Here is a 17,497-nt window from a genome sequence, read left to right as displayed (position 1 = left end):
GTTCACCTTAAAGCCGACTTGCAAAAGTGAACATCAAAGATAGAACACGAAGAGCGTAAGTCATTTGCAGCAATAACGAAACGAATAATGCAATATGACGCCAATCGTATTACTGTTTGCAGGGCTTGCCTAAACATTGGATGGAGCAATTTTAATCGACAGAGGTCGTCTATTCAGACGGAACCATTGTTGTCCATCTTGTCATGCTTACGACAACAGAAGTTTTGTTCAAACTATAAAAATATATTCTTGATTAGTTTGCTGAATATTAGGCGCATTTTTGCAAAAGGGGTGCGGTAGGTACTGCATAGTAAGATACATAGATTCAAAATTTATAAGAAATGCATCTAGATTCACTGCTTTCTCGTAAGGAAAAATATAGTTTGATTCTGTTTATGTATCTTTATTTCTACCAAATATTTTTGAAGAATTTAATCCATTTAAATTCTTGAACATATAATCATAGCATCTAATGTGTCCTTTAATGTGTCTGCTACATTTTGTCATCATTGTGGGACGTGTCTGCCATGATAGATTGTTTTACAAATGCGTAAGCATGCAGTGCGGGTTAGTGTAGGTGAAAAAATATATATCCTTCAGATTGATGTGTTCAATTAGTATTCGTTTTACGATTGTCAACCGTTGAACAAATAACAAATGTATTATTTTACCACGCTTTGCTCTGCTTCCTATTTTGTTGTCTTTTTTTGTGGGGGGGGGGGTGGTTGTTTTTGTTTCCCTTATGTTGTTGTTGTTTGTTGTTTGTCTTAGAAAGTATTCAATAACCGTATAGTTTGATTTTGCTACAGGCCAACACGATAAAAAGACGGAAACGACATGACACGAACTAAGACTTAATGTATCTTTTATGATCATATTTTAGTTATCAGTTATAGTTTAGTTTCATTAGATATAATTGTCAATGTCAATTACCTTCCGGTTTTTAACAATGTCTATATATGTCGAATATATTATAGGGCGACTTTGTAAAATATGTATCAACTGTTTCAAATATGAATGCAAACTTCTGGAAACATGTCCTTGTATTAGGTTTACTTGGAATACAGGGTAAGAAATGTTTTTTTCCCAAAATTTAGGCATTCTTTTATAAATAATATTTGTTTTGAGTACTTTTTGTATAATTAAAATCTTGATTTAGATTGCCCTGTAAAATGATATTTTTTCCGATCACCACTGTCATTAAATGTAAGTCTTCAATTCATATTTCTGACACAAACGGCAAGTTATGTACAAACTGTTGATGAGAGATTATTCCTTGAAACAAGTGTACAGTGAAGTCTGTTATATGAGGTTAGTTAAGTATTCTTTTGTCTGTAGTATGCTTTGAAATTTAGTAATGCACTAACTTAAACGTAGAAGTTGGTTTTTGTTGTATATATATAATTCTCATCACTTACAGATCTGACAACAATTTGGTGTGACTTTGAGAATATGTATCGTTATATATTTTGATTTCGCTTCATAACATTAGAACAAATAATAATGATAATAATAATCTCTTTTTTTAAAACAGAATAGCATATTTAGTCCGTGGACTAGTTTACAATATGGTCCTGTATATATGTACCAAGTATACAACATAAAGAATAAAATGCAATTAAAACTCGAAAATAAACGCGTAAAGATATTGTACTCTAAAAGTATAAAGAAAAAAGCTTCGATAGAAAATGTACAACTGTCATGATTGTTTAAAAAAGTCAATATTTTGTATTTATTCGTAGACAATGCAAAATATACAACTTTCGTGGTGGCTTTAGAAGTCGTTTATCCTGTGGTGTCACCTGATATCGGACCAATAGGGATAAGCAATGTAGAGGACATTCTGAAGTATGCAATCGATCTTAAAATGTATGGCTTGCAACCAGAAAACATAAACTCATTCACGTTCGAAGTAAAGTCGTGTAGAGACACTGCTGTTTATCTGACTAATTCGCTCATATTTGACTGCTCTAGTCCATTGTATGTTATTTATTTAGGTGGTAGTGATAATAAATGGTCTGCGATACGTAAAAAAATAGGTACAAAAAAATTCATAAAAAGGATATACGGTAGTCATTTGCAATGTTCAGAATATATAACGTTTTGGATCAGTTGGTCACAAGGGTTAATTAAATTCGGCAATGGAAGTGTTGTGGATGAAAATATTCTTGACGAATGGCAAGATTCTACACCTGTTGATGTTAATGGTATAGGTATTTCAACTGGGTATGGCGGTGGAGGCGGAGAATGGATGATACCCGTCAATGGTTTGTTATATTATATATATATATATTAATCGTCAAATTAAAAGTCAACAATTACTCTTACGGGGGTGACGGATCGTTAAAAACGATGCAAAACATAACAATAAATTAAATAAACGTCTAAATATGTTTAACATCACCAGAAGATGGTAAAATTTACATTGAATATTTCGGATAACTGATATCATTCTTCAGCAAAAAACTCATATATTCCTTGCTATTAACAGTGTAACAGAGGATATTGATTGTCTGATTTGAATTTTGTTTGTTTATCTGTTGGATCTATATTTGTTAAATAAGACCAAATACACAGACCATGTATGTACATACATGTAACCTGTTTGATTTGATAAACTGGAAAGTGTTCTATTAGTTTTGTTGCCATTCAAAGACCGTGATACCTCTGATTTAAGTCTCACACAGTTAATCAGATTGAAGACGACGATACGGCATTTTCGGTGGAATTAAAGTATATGTTTTTATTTAAAAAAAAAGGTCACATTTCAGGCATATCGTGACTGAAGGGAGTAAACCGTTAGGTGGTTATACATGCACATGTAATTTCAGTATTTCATTCTCTATGGAAAACAGTTGTGATGAAACAGAAAAGGGAAATACAATCCGTCTTTATTCTAAATAGAAGCTAATTCAGGTTAAATGAGAATACACATGATGACAATATTGCTTCTTTAATAACTAAAACCAAAAAAATAAATTCAAGAGTAAAATGGTTTAAAACAGAAGATGTACGACCTTTATAGGTAAAAGTTCAAATTATGGTTTCAGTTATATCTCATTTTCGTGAAGCTACGAATCAAGATCACTTACAAAGTCACTATAAAATATCAGTCGAGAATGATTAGATGTCATGTAGAAAAAGGGGAAACTAGAGTTGCATGTCGCATGATATTAGCGAATAAATGCTTTATTTTATGAAGACATTTCCATTTTTATTGAGAAAACATGGTATGACTACGTTAGAAATAACTGTAAACAACGGTACTTACAAACTATTAAGTTATATCAATGTATGAGAAGGTTATCGGAACAATTAATTTGATAGTAGATTAGTAGAATTGGTACTTCGATTTTTCTTTTTTTTTATTTCTTTTGTCAAAGAAAATACAGATTGAAATTTTGCCTAAGATGTTTTGGTGAAAGTCTATTCAAGTTGTTCTATTATAGTGTTACCTTTCGATAAAACAAAAGCTAACAAGTGAATTTACTTTCCTTTACAAAATATCAAAATGATGGAGGGACAGAAATTAAGAGAAAAGGTCTTTAAATGGTATGAAAACAGATGTTTACGGGAAAGGACACAATAAATCGTTAAAACTGAAATATCAAAAAACAATTGCGTACATGCCACATACAAAATAAGATAGACTTAATTAATATACAGGCAATAATCGAGCTTTTAATGAGCAGTTATTTGTCAGACAAACCTTTTTTTTTAGAAAAATCCCACGGTACTAATTTTTGACGACCAAGCTAAAATTTAAGAATGATCATTTGATAAACTGCATGCATGTTCGGAAGTCCGTTAATATACAACATATCAAAGGTTGGTCACCGAATTACAGAGAAGCCAAACAGAGGGACCTTTCCGTGCAACCCTAATATTTTGAAGAGAAAACAGTGCACGCCTGTTTTATTCTAATTTGTTTTGAATCCAACTCTCATTGACGTTTTACTGCAATTTTTTTTCACTTCTGTATGTTTTGAAATCAGAAACAGTATATTAACTTGATCATAATCAAATTTCCAAACTCGGAAACGTCCCATTTTTTGTATTAATGATTTAATTGTGTTTGCATTGTAACTTAATTATTTTGTTTCTATATCTTGTGAGTATTATTCAGTTCAAACAAGAATATTAGAAAACTTATTTATATTTTAAATCTTTTCGTTTCACAAATGTAGACTTCTGAAGAGGTACGAGTTTGGGCTTCTTTTCGGTCTTTTATTCCATCCTTTTTTCTATTGTTGCAGTCACAGATAACTTCGATGGATTTTTTATAAATTGTCAACGATCTAACTTACGTGTGAATTCGTTTATCGTTCTAACTACGCTGATTCGCAAAACTGGTTGCGGTTTGGTTTGTGGAAAGGATTCAGCATGCATTGGGTTTAACTACAGCGAAAGTTTACAAAGGTATACATGTCTTTATATAGTATCAATCATTGTTGTTCAGTTTAAATTTGAAATTCATTCTTTAGATTCAGAAATGTTTACCTACAACTGAAATTAAAATATACAATTTAAACGGAAATTACAAGTATTAGGACAAAGGGTGTTTGTCATTGACTTTTTTTAATAAAATATAAAGATTTGCTTTAAGTTGATACAGTAGTCATGTAATTTTAGAGGTTAACTATATTTGTTCGAATAGAAAAAAATGTTTCATAATGTTGAAGGATCCACTTTAGCTTAAATATGCGCAGCATGAATAATCAAACTTTTCAGAAATTATCAGATTGCACATGCAATCATTTAGGAAAATAGATAGGCCTGTCAACAAATAATAAAGTAGAATCACTACTAACAATTAACAATCCATAAAATAAGTTTTCACGTTCTTTGTCCAAGTTTTACTGGTGTATTCCTTTTTATTCCTTTTACTATATAAGCAAGTTTCGCTCAAATTCATTAAAGCTAACAAAATGAAAAAAAAAAAAAAAAGAAAAAGGCGATACCATAATCCGGAAAATGAATACAGATTTAACTATTATTTAATTTATATAAAAACAAATGTAAGAAGGTATAAAGTCATAACGTCATAATATAAGTTACGAACGAAGCTGTACAGTTTTTCCTTTTGGTTATTAGCTGAACTTTCCATATAATCAAGCATAAGGACATATTCAGAGACATTTAAACCAAGGTTCGAGCCAAATCGTAACAAAATAAACGATTTACATACACGATGTAGAATAAAAGTAAAGACGAAATTTACATACATAAGATAAAACAGGAGGTATAAAACCTAAGCACTTGCAATTTTTATTCTCACAAAAATTGGGAGCAAATTTAAGCGTTCCAGATGGGTAAGTATATACTTCTCCTCCATTGCCATCCGTCATGTTACAAGTGAATGAATACGTTGTGTGGTCTCGTCAACTTATTCATCATATTCATTCTTATCACGTTCTGTAATATAGATATCATTTGAAAATTCATTGTGGTAATCGAAAAAAATTTCAATTCCTGGTCCCGACGATAATGTCATCCCATCTTACACCTGTTTACCCCAGTTGACCTGACTTTTTCTAACCGGTAGTGACTGTGAAAGTATTAACTTTGAGATAGAATGTTCATATCGATCACTAAAACACTTTTTGTGATCATGATATCAACAAAGGCAAAACAACCCCCATGTCTAAAAATTTTTGCACAGTTTTTTTTTCCAAGCGTCATGTACATGTACATATAGGTAATATAATATTTATACAAATAAAAATCTCGAACGCAATCCAATACTTATCTTACATAGAATAAACTAATAGCAAATGTTGGATGCTGATAGGAATTAATTGAAAATTACTGGAACGGGCCACTTTTCAGAATATACAGCTAACCCTCTTTTGTGCTTGACATAAATTCCTAAAATGTTCTTTATCTTATTGTTATCATTTTCGGTCCTATTATTAGTTATGATATACTAGCAATATGAACAAGATTTGAAATTACCATTGCAGCACCTTTTCTCTTAACCTTTGTCATTGCTTTTGTTCCAGATGCGAGTTGATATCCCCCTCCCGGGAAACTCTAACATACATTCCTACTGAAGATTCCTTTGGTTGGGATATCAATTTCAAATGTTTTAATAAAACTGGTGTTTGTATTGGTTGTTTATTTCTAGAATAAGTGTTAGCTAATATATTCACTTTTAAGTAACTCACAGAACCATGTACAATTTGTATGTACAGTTGTAACAATTGATTCATTCACTTATTTCATGTTTCTCAAAAATATTACTGATACTAATTGAACATGTGTGCTCTGACTTGTTACTCTAGTAAACAAAATTAATTGATGCTGTTATAATTTTCTTATTAATAAAATGATTAAAATGAATCGCATTTTTTTTTATCTGAATACTTAATGTTATGCAAATTTATCTATTTTGAACGTAGCGATTATGTCATTGTGCAATTACAACGTTTAAAGTTTAGGAAATCTTGCAAGCAAAAATAATAAAATCGTTATTGTAATGAAATTATGTGACAAAAATTCAAGACGGATAAGGAGTCATAGCCATCGCCACTATACACATCCTAAGATGCACGATGTCTTCTTTTTTTCATACATATGTATGTTTTCCAGATGGTTACTTTAAACATATTTTATTGTCAAAACTTTGACAATGGGAACAGAAACAATTTATCAACCCTGCGCGTTTGTTGAACGTTTTGCGTGCGCTTAAACACGTTTAAACGCACGTTAGCGGTCGTTTGTTTTTGTAAACTCATTATTTGTTGTTTTCAGTATTATTTATTTATTTTAACTTCTACTTTTGGTACTATTTATCTATAAAATATTCTTATTATAATTTCTTTCTTTATTAATTGTAAGTATTATTATTCTTTATCGTTCGTCTATGGTGCGTTTTAAAGTACGCTATAAGACTTCGTTTATTGTCATTTAAATATACGCTGAGAGCGTTCGTTAATCTTGCGTTTAAAAATCACGATATGAGCGTTCGTTTATACACAGGTGCGGTTCGTTAGCACTTTGTGTGCGTTGTGATTTCGAGTGTGCGGGAAACCTAAACATCTCATGGAGTGTAATGAAGAAAAATAAGGAGAGAATGATCAAATAATAACATGAAATAAAACTGAATTGTTAATTTAGTGCCGTATCAAGGACTTCTGCTGAATGTAAAAAAGCACAGAACGCATACTTTAGTATAGCGAAGATAAGATCAGAACATTCAAGCCCTATCGTATATATAAGTTTATATAAATCTGTTATCGTTCCCATATTATTATATGAATGTGAAATGTGGAATAATTTGAAGTCAAAAGATATCATTTTATTGAATAGGCCACAACACTTTATTGTGAAACATGGTCAGAGACTTCCTATAACTACTCGTTCGGATATATGTGAAAGTATGGTTGGACTTCGTACCATAATATGTGAAAAAAAAACGTAAATTGTACTTCTTCGGTTAACTTTGAAATTTAAATATTTCCATCTGTTGAAGAAAGTGTTTCTGAACAGGCTTTACACGTTCTTACTTGGAAGCAGTCATATTGATTCATTCCTGATATTGTGGATATTATCCAAAAATATTATCTTTTAAACTTTTTACAAGAATTTATATCAGACGGACATTTTCCAAGCAAACAAAAATGGAAACGAATAGTGAAAAATGCAATAAACCAAAGCACGATTCTGATTTGAATAACAGAGTTTCAGATCATGACGATTCTTCTCGCTTTAAACAAATACACAATTCAATCTCAATCGCTAGAATATGGTCTTATTCCTCAAACTGTATGGAAGTGAAGAATACATTTTTCATCGCAAAACTAATTTATCTACACCAAAAGAAACACTTAGCATTGCAAATTATGTAACAGAATTTTTCTTGATATAATGATTCATGCATGCATAGATTGTACTTTTACATTTCTTTTACCCAACATTTGGTGGGATTAACTTATCGAGAATCTTCCTCTTGAACTCTATGTCGAATTGGGTGAGAGCGATGACGAGTCACTATACTGCATTCTGCTCAGAAAATAGCCAGACACAGTCCTGAGAAAAGGTAAATTGAATTCCTTCCAATGATTGTGTTATACCCACGTTGTAAGGGCTACTGTAGCCTACGATAAAGAACTGCGTTCTTGTTAAGTCACGGTGTGATATTGTCAGCATTTCTTGGGACTTAGTCTTTTATTTTGTTTTGTTTTGTTTTGTTTTGTCTTGTTTGTTTGTTTTGTTTGTTTTTGTTTTTTTTTTGTTTGTTTTATATTTTGTTTGTAAGTTTCTTACCTCTGTCAGCATGCTCTCTATATGTTCTTACTTCACTCAACCTCGTCATACATATGTGATATTTGTATGTATGATAAATTTTGTTGCATTTATAATATTACATACATACATGTAACATTTTTCTATATGTGTAGTTCACTTATGTTTAAATATGTTCTATCGATGTTCATGTTCCCCAATAATGGGGAAATAAAGAAATGAATGAACGAATGGTCCGTGTATTATAAGGAAATAACACTCCCTGGTGAAAGGTACAGAGTCCTGTTTTCACAATTTAAAAATTGCACAATTAATTTCATATTGTTTACTTGTATGCCCAATTAGAATAGCATCTCTACAAATTGAATTAAAGCGGCCTGTTTAATAAATTATTTGTACCAATATACAGAAAAATATTCAGCAAGTTCTAAAGCTTTGAATGATAATAAAAATATGATACAGGTCATTTATTTACACTACACGTGTTTCCTGTTTTTAGTATTTGTTATATTTTGCTCCCACTTTGTAATGGATAAAGGGTTGTTTCATTGTTATTATTTGACTTTAAGATCATATTTAAATATTTCAAAATAAGCGGACACTCTTAGTGATGTATGAACATTGTTCCATAACTTAAATGTTACTGGTAAGAAGGATTGTTTTGAAATAATTAGTAGTCTCGGAAATGAGTTGCGGTAATAAATCTGCAAAATGTTCTGAAATTTAACCTTTAGACATTTTATATATAAGATTAGTTTTCTCTTTTCCCTCTAATTTTAATGACTTCCGCCAGATTTTTCTATAACCACCATCGTACTGAAAGTAACAGCTCATACAAGTTATTATTATACTGCCTCAAGTTGATTTTTCTATTATATAAGAGTTAACCTGACCACAGTCATCCCAAATTCACAAAAGTATATTAATTTTTGACCTTGTAAAATGTTACGTTTGTTTTTTACCCAAAAGTGAGATAAGAGTAAGATACGAAAATTTGACATGGCTAAAAGTAGGAATATCCATGTCTCTTTTGTTAAAATAGTATATTTGCTAGGGGAAGATGGAGCTATTGAACCAATACAACTTATTCAACCCTTCTATGATTGTCTCGCCTTTCTCATGCACCTGGTCCATTCTCCCAGTTTTTAGTGGAGTCAGTTGCTCATTTACTTTTGTTACTTTGTATGTATGATTTTAGTTACTTTATGTTCTTTGTTGTGTACGTCTGTTTTCCATGTCTGGTCTTTGTCCCTGGATTACATTCTTTTGATTACCGCTATACCTTGGTTCCCTTGATTACACTTTCATAGCAGAAAGTAAAAAATGTGTTGATACATTAATCTTAAATTTATTTTTTATATCTTTAGGGCGTAGTGTTATGTCAATTCTGCTGAATCGCTTAAGAATCAGTCAAAGAATGATTTCGGATTTGGATTTTTTATTATGAAACATGCATCTCAAATTTATTCTTTTCTGTTCATCTAGGTATGCCATGAGTAACATTTAACCTATGTGTTCTTCAGGGGAAAATTTATAATATTTTAAACATTATTTAGATCCAAACATTGCATTAATAGTGATTTAAATGATTCAAAAACATATTTATCTCTGATGACATGCGTATTCATTATAAATGCATATTATAAAACGTTAATATGTAGAGAGTATTTACTCTTAATATGAACAAAATGCATTTCATCTTTCAAACACGGTGAAAAATAAATCGCCCTCTTGTGAAATAAAGGTAACAGTTTCATAGCTGCCTAATATTGAACAATCAAAATGAAATTTTATTATTACAAAAAAGATTTGCATCGCTTAAAATTGTGGTGCACCTTGATATACGAAGCAATTAAGTATATGATCACGTCTTGAAAGGCCATTCCAAAAATAAGAATTTGTTTGAGCGAGACCTTTTTCTACCTTTTACCACTTACTTCTCGATTTGTTTGTACATTGTTCCTCTTATTATTTGCAATTGATACATTTGGAACTTTTGTGGGTCGTTTTACTAAAACCCTAAAATTAAAATCCTTTTATACTGCTGTACCATCTTCCCAAGGAATAAATAGTTCTGATATATTATGTATATCCCTTTTTGTATGGAACTGATTGTACATGATTGGGTCAGAGATAACCGACACTGAACCTGGCCTGCTTCATGAAAACAACAACAAAGATCGGATTGCCTGTATTCCAGGTAATTTTCAAGTTTTAAGCTCAACATAGAATATTTCCAACTTTTTCAAAACCTCTGTATGCCATATTATTTAACCCTTTTTAGAAATGTAGAAAATACACATAAAAGCAATCAATCGATATGGTCTGCAATTTGCAAAGCTTCCCAAACAACAATCACGTGACCAAAATATGTCATGTGTCATATGAATAACCTATGGAAAGTCAGATTAACAAAAAATCCTTTTTCAGAAGATTTGACAAATTAAAATATAAAACATATTTTCCCTCATTTTACCTTTATAGTAATCAATGACTACTTGAAGTATTATTCCTGTTTCTTTGATTTATTTACATACCATATTTAAGGATTGTTAGTCTGTACACAACCATTGACTTTAAAAAATTATTTTTTTATCTATTTACTTAGTTATTTCTATTTTTTATTTTTATTACCCGACAAAAAAGCTTTTATCGACTTACTTGTTCATTGTGCAAACAAACTATTTATTTTCTGTACAAAGAAAATTTCTTCGTTGGAGTACAATTGTATATATAAATAATTCAGGTTTAATTAAAAGCTTCATTCAATGTTATCTCAAATATTGTCAAGTTCATTCAATAAAATTTCTTTCTGAGTTGTCCATAAGAATTAAGGTTTTCGCCACAATCTTTACAACGTTTTATCTCTAGGAAAATTCACTTAGCAAAGCAAATTGTCAGTCCCTGTAAGAGTCAGACAGTAGGTGAAACATGGTATAAAAAACCATTATTTTGATAGTGTAACTTGACTATTTGCACCATCAGAATCAAGGAAAATAGACAAAGTTTTCATACATGATGGACCATGGAGTAACAATTTCATTGAAATGCACTGAAAATGAACATTTTAAGGGCAGATAACTCTGTCAACATCCTCATTTTTTCTAAAATTCTATTGAACAATTTCTGAGCAAAGCCAGCGATGCAGTGATCAACTAATGGTCTTTGCATGATATTACAAAGTTAGAGGGGTGGGGGTTTCACATGAATGTTTGTTATTTTTCCCATTTGCCTATTCCTCACAAACACTACCACTTAACTTGGAAACTATAGTTGGCCAATCAAAAATCTAAATATTGAGTGAATACATAATTTTAATTGCAACCACCAGGAAAATCTATTGTTTTATTAATTTATAGTATTTTTTTGTGACTGTTTTTTTTTTACCCTTCTAAAAAAAGGTTACGGATTTACTTTTTGTCATGGCATATAAATGTATCAAAGTTATGTTGGCTACTCTTTCGATGAAATATACTGTCAGTATCTTATACATGTGCACTAGTTCAAGGTCCAAATATTCTCTTCTTTCAATATATGGTATAATAATGTTACTCAATGTGTTTTATTTTCATTCTGCATATTTGGCTTCAGTGGGTTTTTTTTTTTTTAAGTTTTAATTAAAAGAAATAAGAGGTTAATATTCTATATATCACTTGTCGTGTTTAGTATTTTGTGTCAAAAGTGTTTACAATGGCTCCATGAATCAATACAAATAAGCTCGTTTCTTTTCTAGGTAGAAAGTTATCAGAACCAATCAGTATGTCTTAATACCAATAGTATAAAGTTGTCAATTTGAATTGTTTATTCACTTCAAAATTCGTTCCTTGTCATTTTCAATTTAATTGCTCTCGTTACATTAGCAATTAGTGATGCTTATAAATGAAATATGCAGTTAATATGGTGGAGCTTGGTTCTCATTATTGGATTCAATGACTTATTTGGTAAGAATAATTTTCACTATCTTATTCACTGTCGTCTCACAAATAATTTTCACATTGATTATGAATATTAAAAAAAGAATATTATACACCATGCCATATTTTATCGTTAAAAGAACACATTTCCTTTTTTTTGTTTTTTTTTTATCTTTTGTTTTTTGTTTTGTTTTGTTTGTTTTTTTTTTTTTTTGTTTGTTTGTTTTTTTTTCTTTTTTTTGGTCAAGATCAATATTTTTGTTAAAATTTTATACGATGTTGACCTTTTTTATTACAATGAACAATTTTCATGTTTTTAATGTTGATAGTTTTATCTAATCCAAAACTATTTGTTTTAGATAATATTGATCATCATTTAATTGTTGGTGCCATAGAAGTAGTCTTTCATATAGTTTCGCCGGACATTGGAATTAAAGGCTACGGAAATACGGAGGATATTCTAAAATATGCAACTGATCTAAAAAATTATGGTCTAGAAGCAGAAAATGTTAATTCATTAACATTTGAGGTGAAATCGTGCAGAGACACTTCAGTTTATCTTGCTAATTCAGAAACTTTTGACTCATCACTATCTTTTTATAACATCTATCTTGGGGGAAGTATAAACACTTGGTCTGCGATACGCATTAGGAAACAGTCGTTGAACACTTCAAAGTTTGTAGACGGAAGTCATCTTGGATGTACTGAGTATAAACCTTTCTGGACAAGTTGGTCACAAGGTCTTGTAAGTTTCGATACTGGGGATGTTGTAGGAAATAACATTCTTGCAGAATGGGAAGATCTTGAGCCTTTCGATATAAATGGAATAGGAATATCCACTGGATATGGCGGAACTGGAAAGTGGAAGATACCTATAAATGGTTTGTCATATTATATATATATATATATATATATATCAGAATGTGACGACTCTATAAGCTACACTGATCTATCGCATCAAATTGATACAGGGAAGATATGTAAACGTATAGAAAGGTCTGAAAAATTCCCAGCGATGTTAGAAGTGTCTAATTTGCGATGCAAATTTTTTGGTCGTTCCCTCCGCGGGACTCGAACTTGTATCGCTGTGACATATATGGCAACAACGCCTGCACATTGTCCAGCGCCTTAAACCACTCGGCCAGCTAGGTTATATAAAAATATAGCTTTCGCTGGCCAGGTCATTCCTCCTCGTAGGATTAATCTAGGGCTGTAACTAAGTACACGATGTATGGTAGTACGAGACAGCTCATTTAGATGTTATTATGTAGGGTAGAGGATCAAATTAATGATGCATGTCACAACAAATCAATATTATACAACATCTCAGAATGTGACGACTCTATTCGCTATACTGCTCCATCGGATCAAATTGATACAGGGAAGATATGTAAACGTAAAGAAAGGTCTGAAAAACTCCTAACGATTTTAGAACTGTCAAATTTGCGATGCAATTTTTTGGTCGTTCACTCCGCGGGACTCGAACTCGTACCGCTGTGACATCTATGGCAACACCGCGGTACGAGTTCGAGTCATATATATAATTGGCGATCTAGTATGACATTACATTTCGGCATATGTAAATGAAAATTGTTACATTTTGATTTGTGACCACCAAAATAAGGAATAGATTCAAATGTATACAAACTTACACATTTTTTTTTTTCTTATTAAAGTTATTATAGTTGAAATCATCTGCCAATTAAAACTGCAAAAGCCCAAGGTAAATATAGTTACCCTTAGCAATCCAATAGTAAATAGCACTTGAAGTTACAAAATATTTGCATACATATTATTTGCTTCATAAAACTTCGTTTTATTTTTAATTATATGTTCTTTAAGCACATGTTTTACGGTGAAATGTTTTATGCCTTACTTTGCGTCGTGATGTGCTTTGACATCTATTATAATTTATTTTTATGTCAGGTTTTATAAATATAACTAAACATACATGGCAGTATCCTGAATCTCGACCTAGCCAAACCTTAATCAATATCATAGTTATTGTAACTTGAGTATTTCTTTAAACTATAACTTGAGTGAATTTAGTCTTGTGCCATAACAATAACATAAACGGATGCTCCTTTAAATGTTATGACTTTTAATACTTCTGAATAAAACATGTTTCTGTAATTGATCATCGATTCTGAGAGCATGTTCTTAATTTTTGCACTTTTGTTAAAGGATCTTTTATGTGAAACCAATATATGAACTATAAATGTTATATTATCTTCAAAAAAGACGATTATATTAGATATAATGTAATGATTGACCTAGATTTGACAACAATCAAATAATTCACTTCAGTAAATATCGATCGATAGGAGAAATTCGATTGCAGATTTGCGCTCAACATAACTATAACAAAATATGTATATCTACACAAACAAATACAATGATAAGTCTTAAATAATTTATTATTCATATGTGAATGATATATTATTTTATCAAGTTTAATACAAGAAGATTTTTTGGTTTGAACATGAATTACTATTTATGGTATTTTCTATCTTGGTCGTTTTAACTATATAAATAATGTGAAGGGCTATATCCATAAGATCTGGTATTTATCAAAAATTAAGTCAAACAGATATTAAAATGCATGTGAAAACACACACTATATATAACTATAATGCAAATTTCGTTGTGCTGTATACATAGTAACCACATACATAGGAAGATCTATTAAGAAAATGAATTTTACCTATGACGTACTCAAAACCCAAAAATACCGTAGCAGCGCCGAGAAGTTCTACCATGTTCAAAGGAAGGAATAAAATCCAATTGTGAGGACTGAATTTTTTTTTACCCTGCAAATATCGGGAAAAAATCCGAGTACGAGACTGATGAACACTATTGATGATATTTGGTACACGACAGTGGCATCGACCAAGTTGTTGCTAAATAGAAGTATACCAGTTATACGAATATTGTTTTCGAGATTCTCTACACGTGTTTTAAACCGTAACCTCTCACAGTAAAATGATATTGTTGCAGTTTCAGATAACTTTGAAGGTTTCTTCAATGACTGCCAACGTTTGAACGTCCGTGTTGAGTCGTACATTACTTTATCAATGTCTATAAACCAAACTGGTTGTGCCTTGATGTGTGGTATGGATTCTTCGTGTATTGGGTTTAACTACAGTAAAAGTAATCACAGGTAAATCATTGTAAATTATATTCGAATAAATGTACCTGTATTGATTTGTCTCCAACAAAACACATAATTACTTTCTACTTTTTTTGTTAGGTTTTTTTTCTCTTGAATGACATTAACTTAACTTCCCTCAAACAATTAAAATAACAAACTATGCCTACGGAACTTTATTTTTATCGACGGTTTATTTTTTTTTTTTCAGATGTGAAATGATATCACCATCCCTTGATATTTTGACAGACATTCCTTTTGTTGACTCCATTGGTTGGGAAGTGAACTTAAAGTGTTATAAAGGGACTGGTGTTTGTATTGGGTGTTTCTTTTGATCAAGTGATGTTTCATTTTAAATACAAAACTTTTGACCGCGAAATGTATATCGTTCGACAAACAATTCCCAAGCGTGTAATTCCTTACATCATACAGTATTCGTGAGTGTGTGAAATATATTACGTATTGAATATTTCTGTGATTTCCAGTAAAGTAATCGATTTTATGACATTCACGTCGTCTTTTGTATAAATTTTGGTAAAAATGGTCGATTTTTAAATTCTATTCATTAAAAATTTTTAATCTTTCATTTTGGTTCTTTATGTTCTTTGTTGTGTGTGACTGTTTTCCATGTCTGGTTTTTGTCTTTGGAGTACATTCCTTTAATTTCCCCTAGAATCCTGGTGCCCTTGATTACTATTTATCAACAAAATAACGGAGTCGTATAACCCCGTTGAAGAGATTCTTCCACTTAGAATTATTTTTCGTTTCTTTAAATATGAAGTTCTTTCTGTGAATTTCTGCCCGCCCTTTTTTATTATTTACGTGACGATCAGCATGATGTTTTTTTCCAGGAGACTTGCTGTTGACTCGTTAGTTTTATTCCTTTCATATTTATCTAAACGTTTGCTGTCATTCAATAATTTTTGACAGTATCAGTTTAACACCGTTAAATTGCTCATACAAATACACGTTTGTCAAATGATGTCTAGTCTTTTTTACTCATTTATTTTTCACTAGATAAAAACGACACTTGTGTTCATTTTATACATGAAGTGGACACAATCAAACATGCGTTTTGTATCATAAATCGATCTACATGTCTTCAAATATTCAAATTTGTTTATTTTGAAACTGACATTTATGATAAAGAGATATTATTCACAATGTCGACAATGTCAATTATATTGTGAAGTTATTTGACATAAAAACCACAAAATCATCAAAAGTACAATACAAATTCTAAAGTATTCAGAAAATACACAAACAAAACAGACCATTGCGACCCCCCCCCCCCACACACACACTTTAAACCGGAAACATCATATATCAAATATATAATTCACCTGATTTATGTAAATAAACTTTAAATTGTTAGAATAGAAGCACACCCCTTACCTTCTCTGTTATCATTTAAGACATTCGTTAAGTTTGCATCTCTGAAAAATTAGTACGCAAGTTCATTAAAAACACATTTTAACAACAGTATTACGAAACCATTTTATGAAGAGGCTACCATGAGCTTGAATCTCTCACCTGATTAAAGTTTGCTTTTCTGGGGCAATGAATTTAACAAGAAAATGTCCAGCAATTTCGACTCAAGAAGGCTTTGGTAGGACTTATCGTAAGGATCATTTTAGCAATCGAAAATTTCTTTCTGTCTATCATAGTTTTCAAGATGTTGACAGACAACTGTAAAAAATTTATTTTTCCCATTTCAAGGGGCAATAATTCGTTCAAGGAATTTGTCTAAACCTAACGGTGTTGGAGATATATGCGAAAAACTACTGTCCGACCCCTATGTACTATTTTTAGTAACGCCATCCTCACATATATTCTATGCAGAATACCCCAAGGAACATTCATTACAATTTTGGTTTTAATTGGTCAAGTAGTGTCAGAAAAGAAGATTTTTTAAGGAAATAATATTAAAATAACGAAAAAAAAAACGTCGAAAAATGGTACAACTCCAACATGGCTTAACAGATTAAATTGGAATTTTGACCACAGATAGATCTCATCATGTTGAACACTTTTATCTAATTAAATTTGGCTTAAACTAACGGGTTTGGAGATATATGAGAAAACTACTGTCTGACCACTATTTCGTATTTTTAGTAACGGCGGCCAGGTTTTTCGACGTATCAAAAATCCCCACATTAGTTCTATGCAAGAAACCCAAGAAACATTC

General features: G+C 31.1%; 2 protein-coding genes across 2 annotated transcripts; both read left to right on the top strand.

Annotated features, from left to right (window-relative positions):
• The first annotated feature begins 1,740 nt into the window (after nucleotides 1-1,740).
• On the top strand, nucleotides 1,741-6,472 carry LOC148609618 (C3 and PZP-like alpha-2-macroglobulin domain-containing protein 8). Its single transcript, XM_088541292.1, has 3 exons — nucleotides 1,741-2,267; nucleotides 4,257-4,419; nucleotides 6,003-6,472. The coding sequence occupies exons 1-3, from the start codon at nucleotides 1,868-1,870 to the stop codon at nucleotides 6,130-6,132; spliced, it is 693 nt and encodes a 230-aa protein (XP_088397418.1). The 5' UTR covers nucleotides 1,741-1,867; the 3' UTR covers nucleotides 6,133-6,472.
• A 4,476-nt stretch (nucleotides 6,473-10,948) lies between these two features.
• LOC148609617 (uncharacterized) lies at nucleotides 10,949-15,848 on the top strand. The gene is made up of 4 exons (XM_088541291.1): nucleotides 10,949-12,188; nucleotides 12,521-13,042; nucleotides 15,159-15,321; nucleotides 15,521-15,848. Exons 1-4 carry the CDS (start codon nucleotides 12,134-12,136, stop codon nucleotides 15,642-15,644), a joined length of 864 nt encoding a protein of 287 aa, XP_088397417.1. The 5' UTR covers nucleotides 10,949-12,133; the 3' UTR covers nucleotides 15,645-15,848.
• The last annotated feature ends 1,649 nt before the right edge of the window (nucleotides 15,849-17,497 follow it).

Source organism: Perna viridis, chromosome 8 (assembly GCF_037379345.1).
Source record: "Perna viridis isolate PV_CMFRI_1.1 ecotype Kerala chromosome 8, ASM3737934v1, whole genome shotgun sequence".
Taxonomy (NCBI): Eukaryota; Metazoa; Mollusca; class Bivalvia; order Mytilida; family Mytilidae; genus Perna; species Perna viridis.
Note: the sequence above shows the minus strand (reverse complement) of the source record. Positions and strands in the feature narration are given on the sequence as shown.

Bases quoted from the DNA above. Each gene is read 5' to 3' on its own strand.
- LOC148609618 (XM_088541292.1), top strand. From the start codon at position 1,868: ATGTATGGCTTGCAACCAGAAAACATAAACTCATTCACGTTCGAAGTA. The intron at 2,268-4,256 runs GTTTGTTATATT...CTATTGTTGCAG, and splicing joins ATGGATGATACCCGTCAATG to TCACAGATAACTTCGATGGA. The intron at 4,420-6,002 runs GTATACATGTCT...CTTTTGTTCCAG, and splicing joins TACAGCGAAAGTTTACAAAG to ATGCGAGTTGATATCCCCCT.
- LOC148609617 (XM_088541291.1), top strand. From the start codon at position 12,134: ATGCAGTTAATATGGTGGAGCTTGGTTCTCATTATTGGATTCAATGAC. The intron at 12,189-12,520 runs GTAAGAATAATT...TATTTGTTTTAG, and splicing joins TGGATTCAATGACTTATTTG to ATAATATTGATCATCATTTA. The intron at 13,043-15,158 runs GTTTGTCATATT...ATATTGTTGCAG, and splicing joins GTGGAAGATACCTATAAATG to TTTCAGATAACTTTGAAGGT.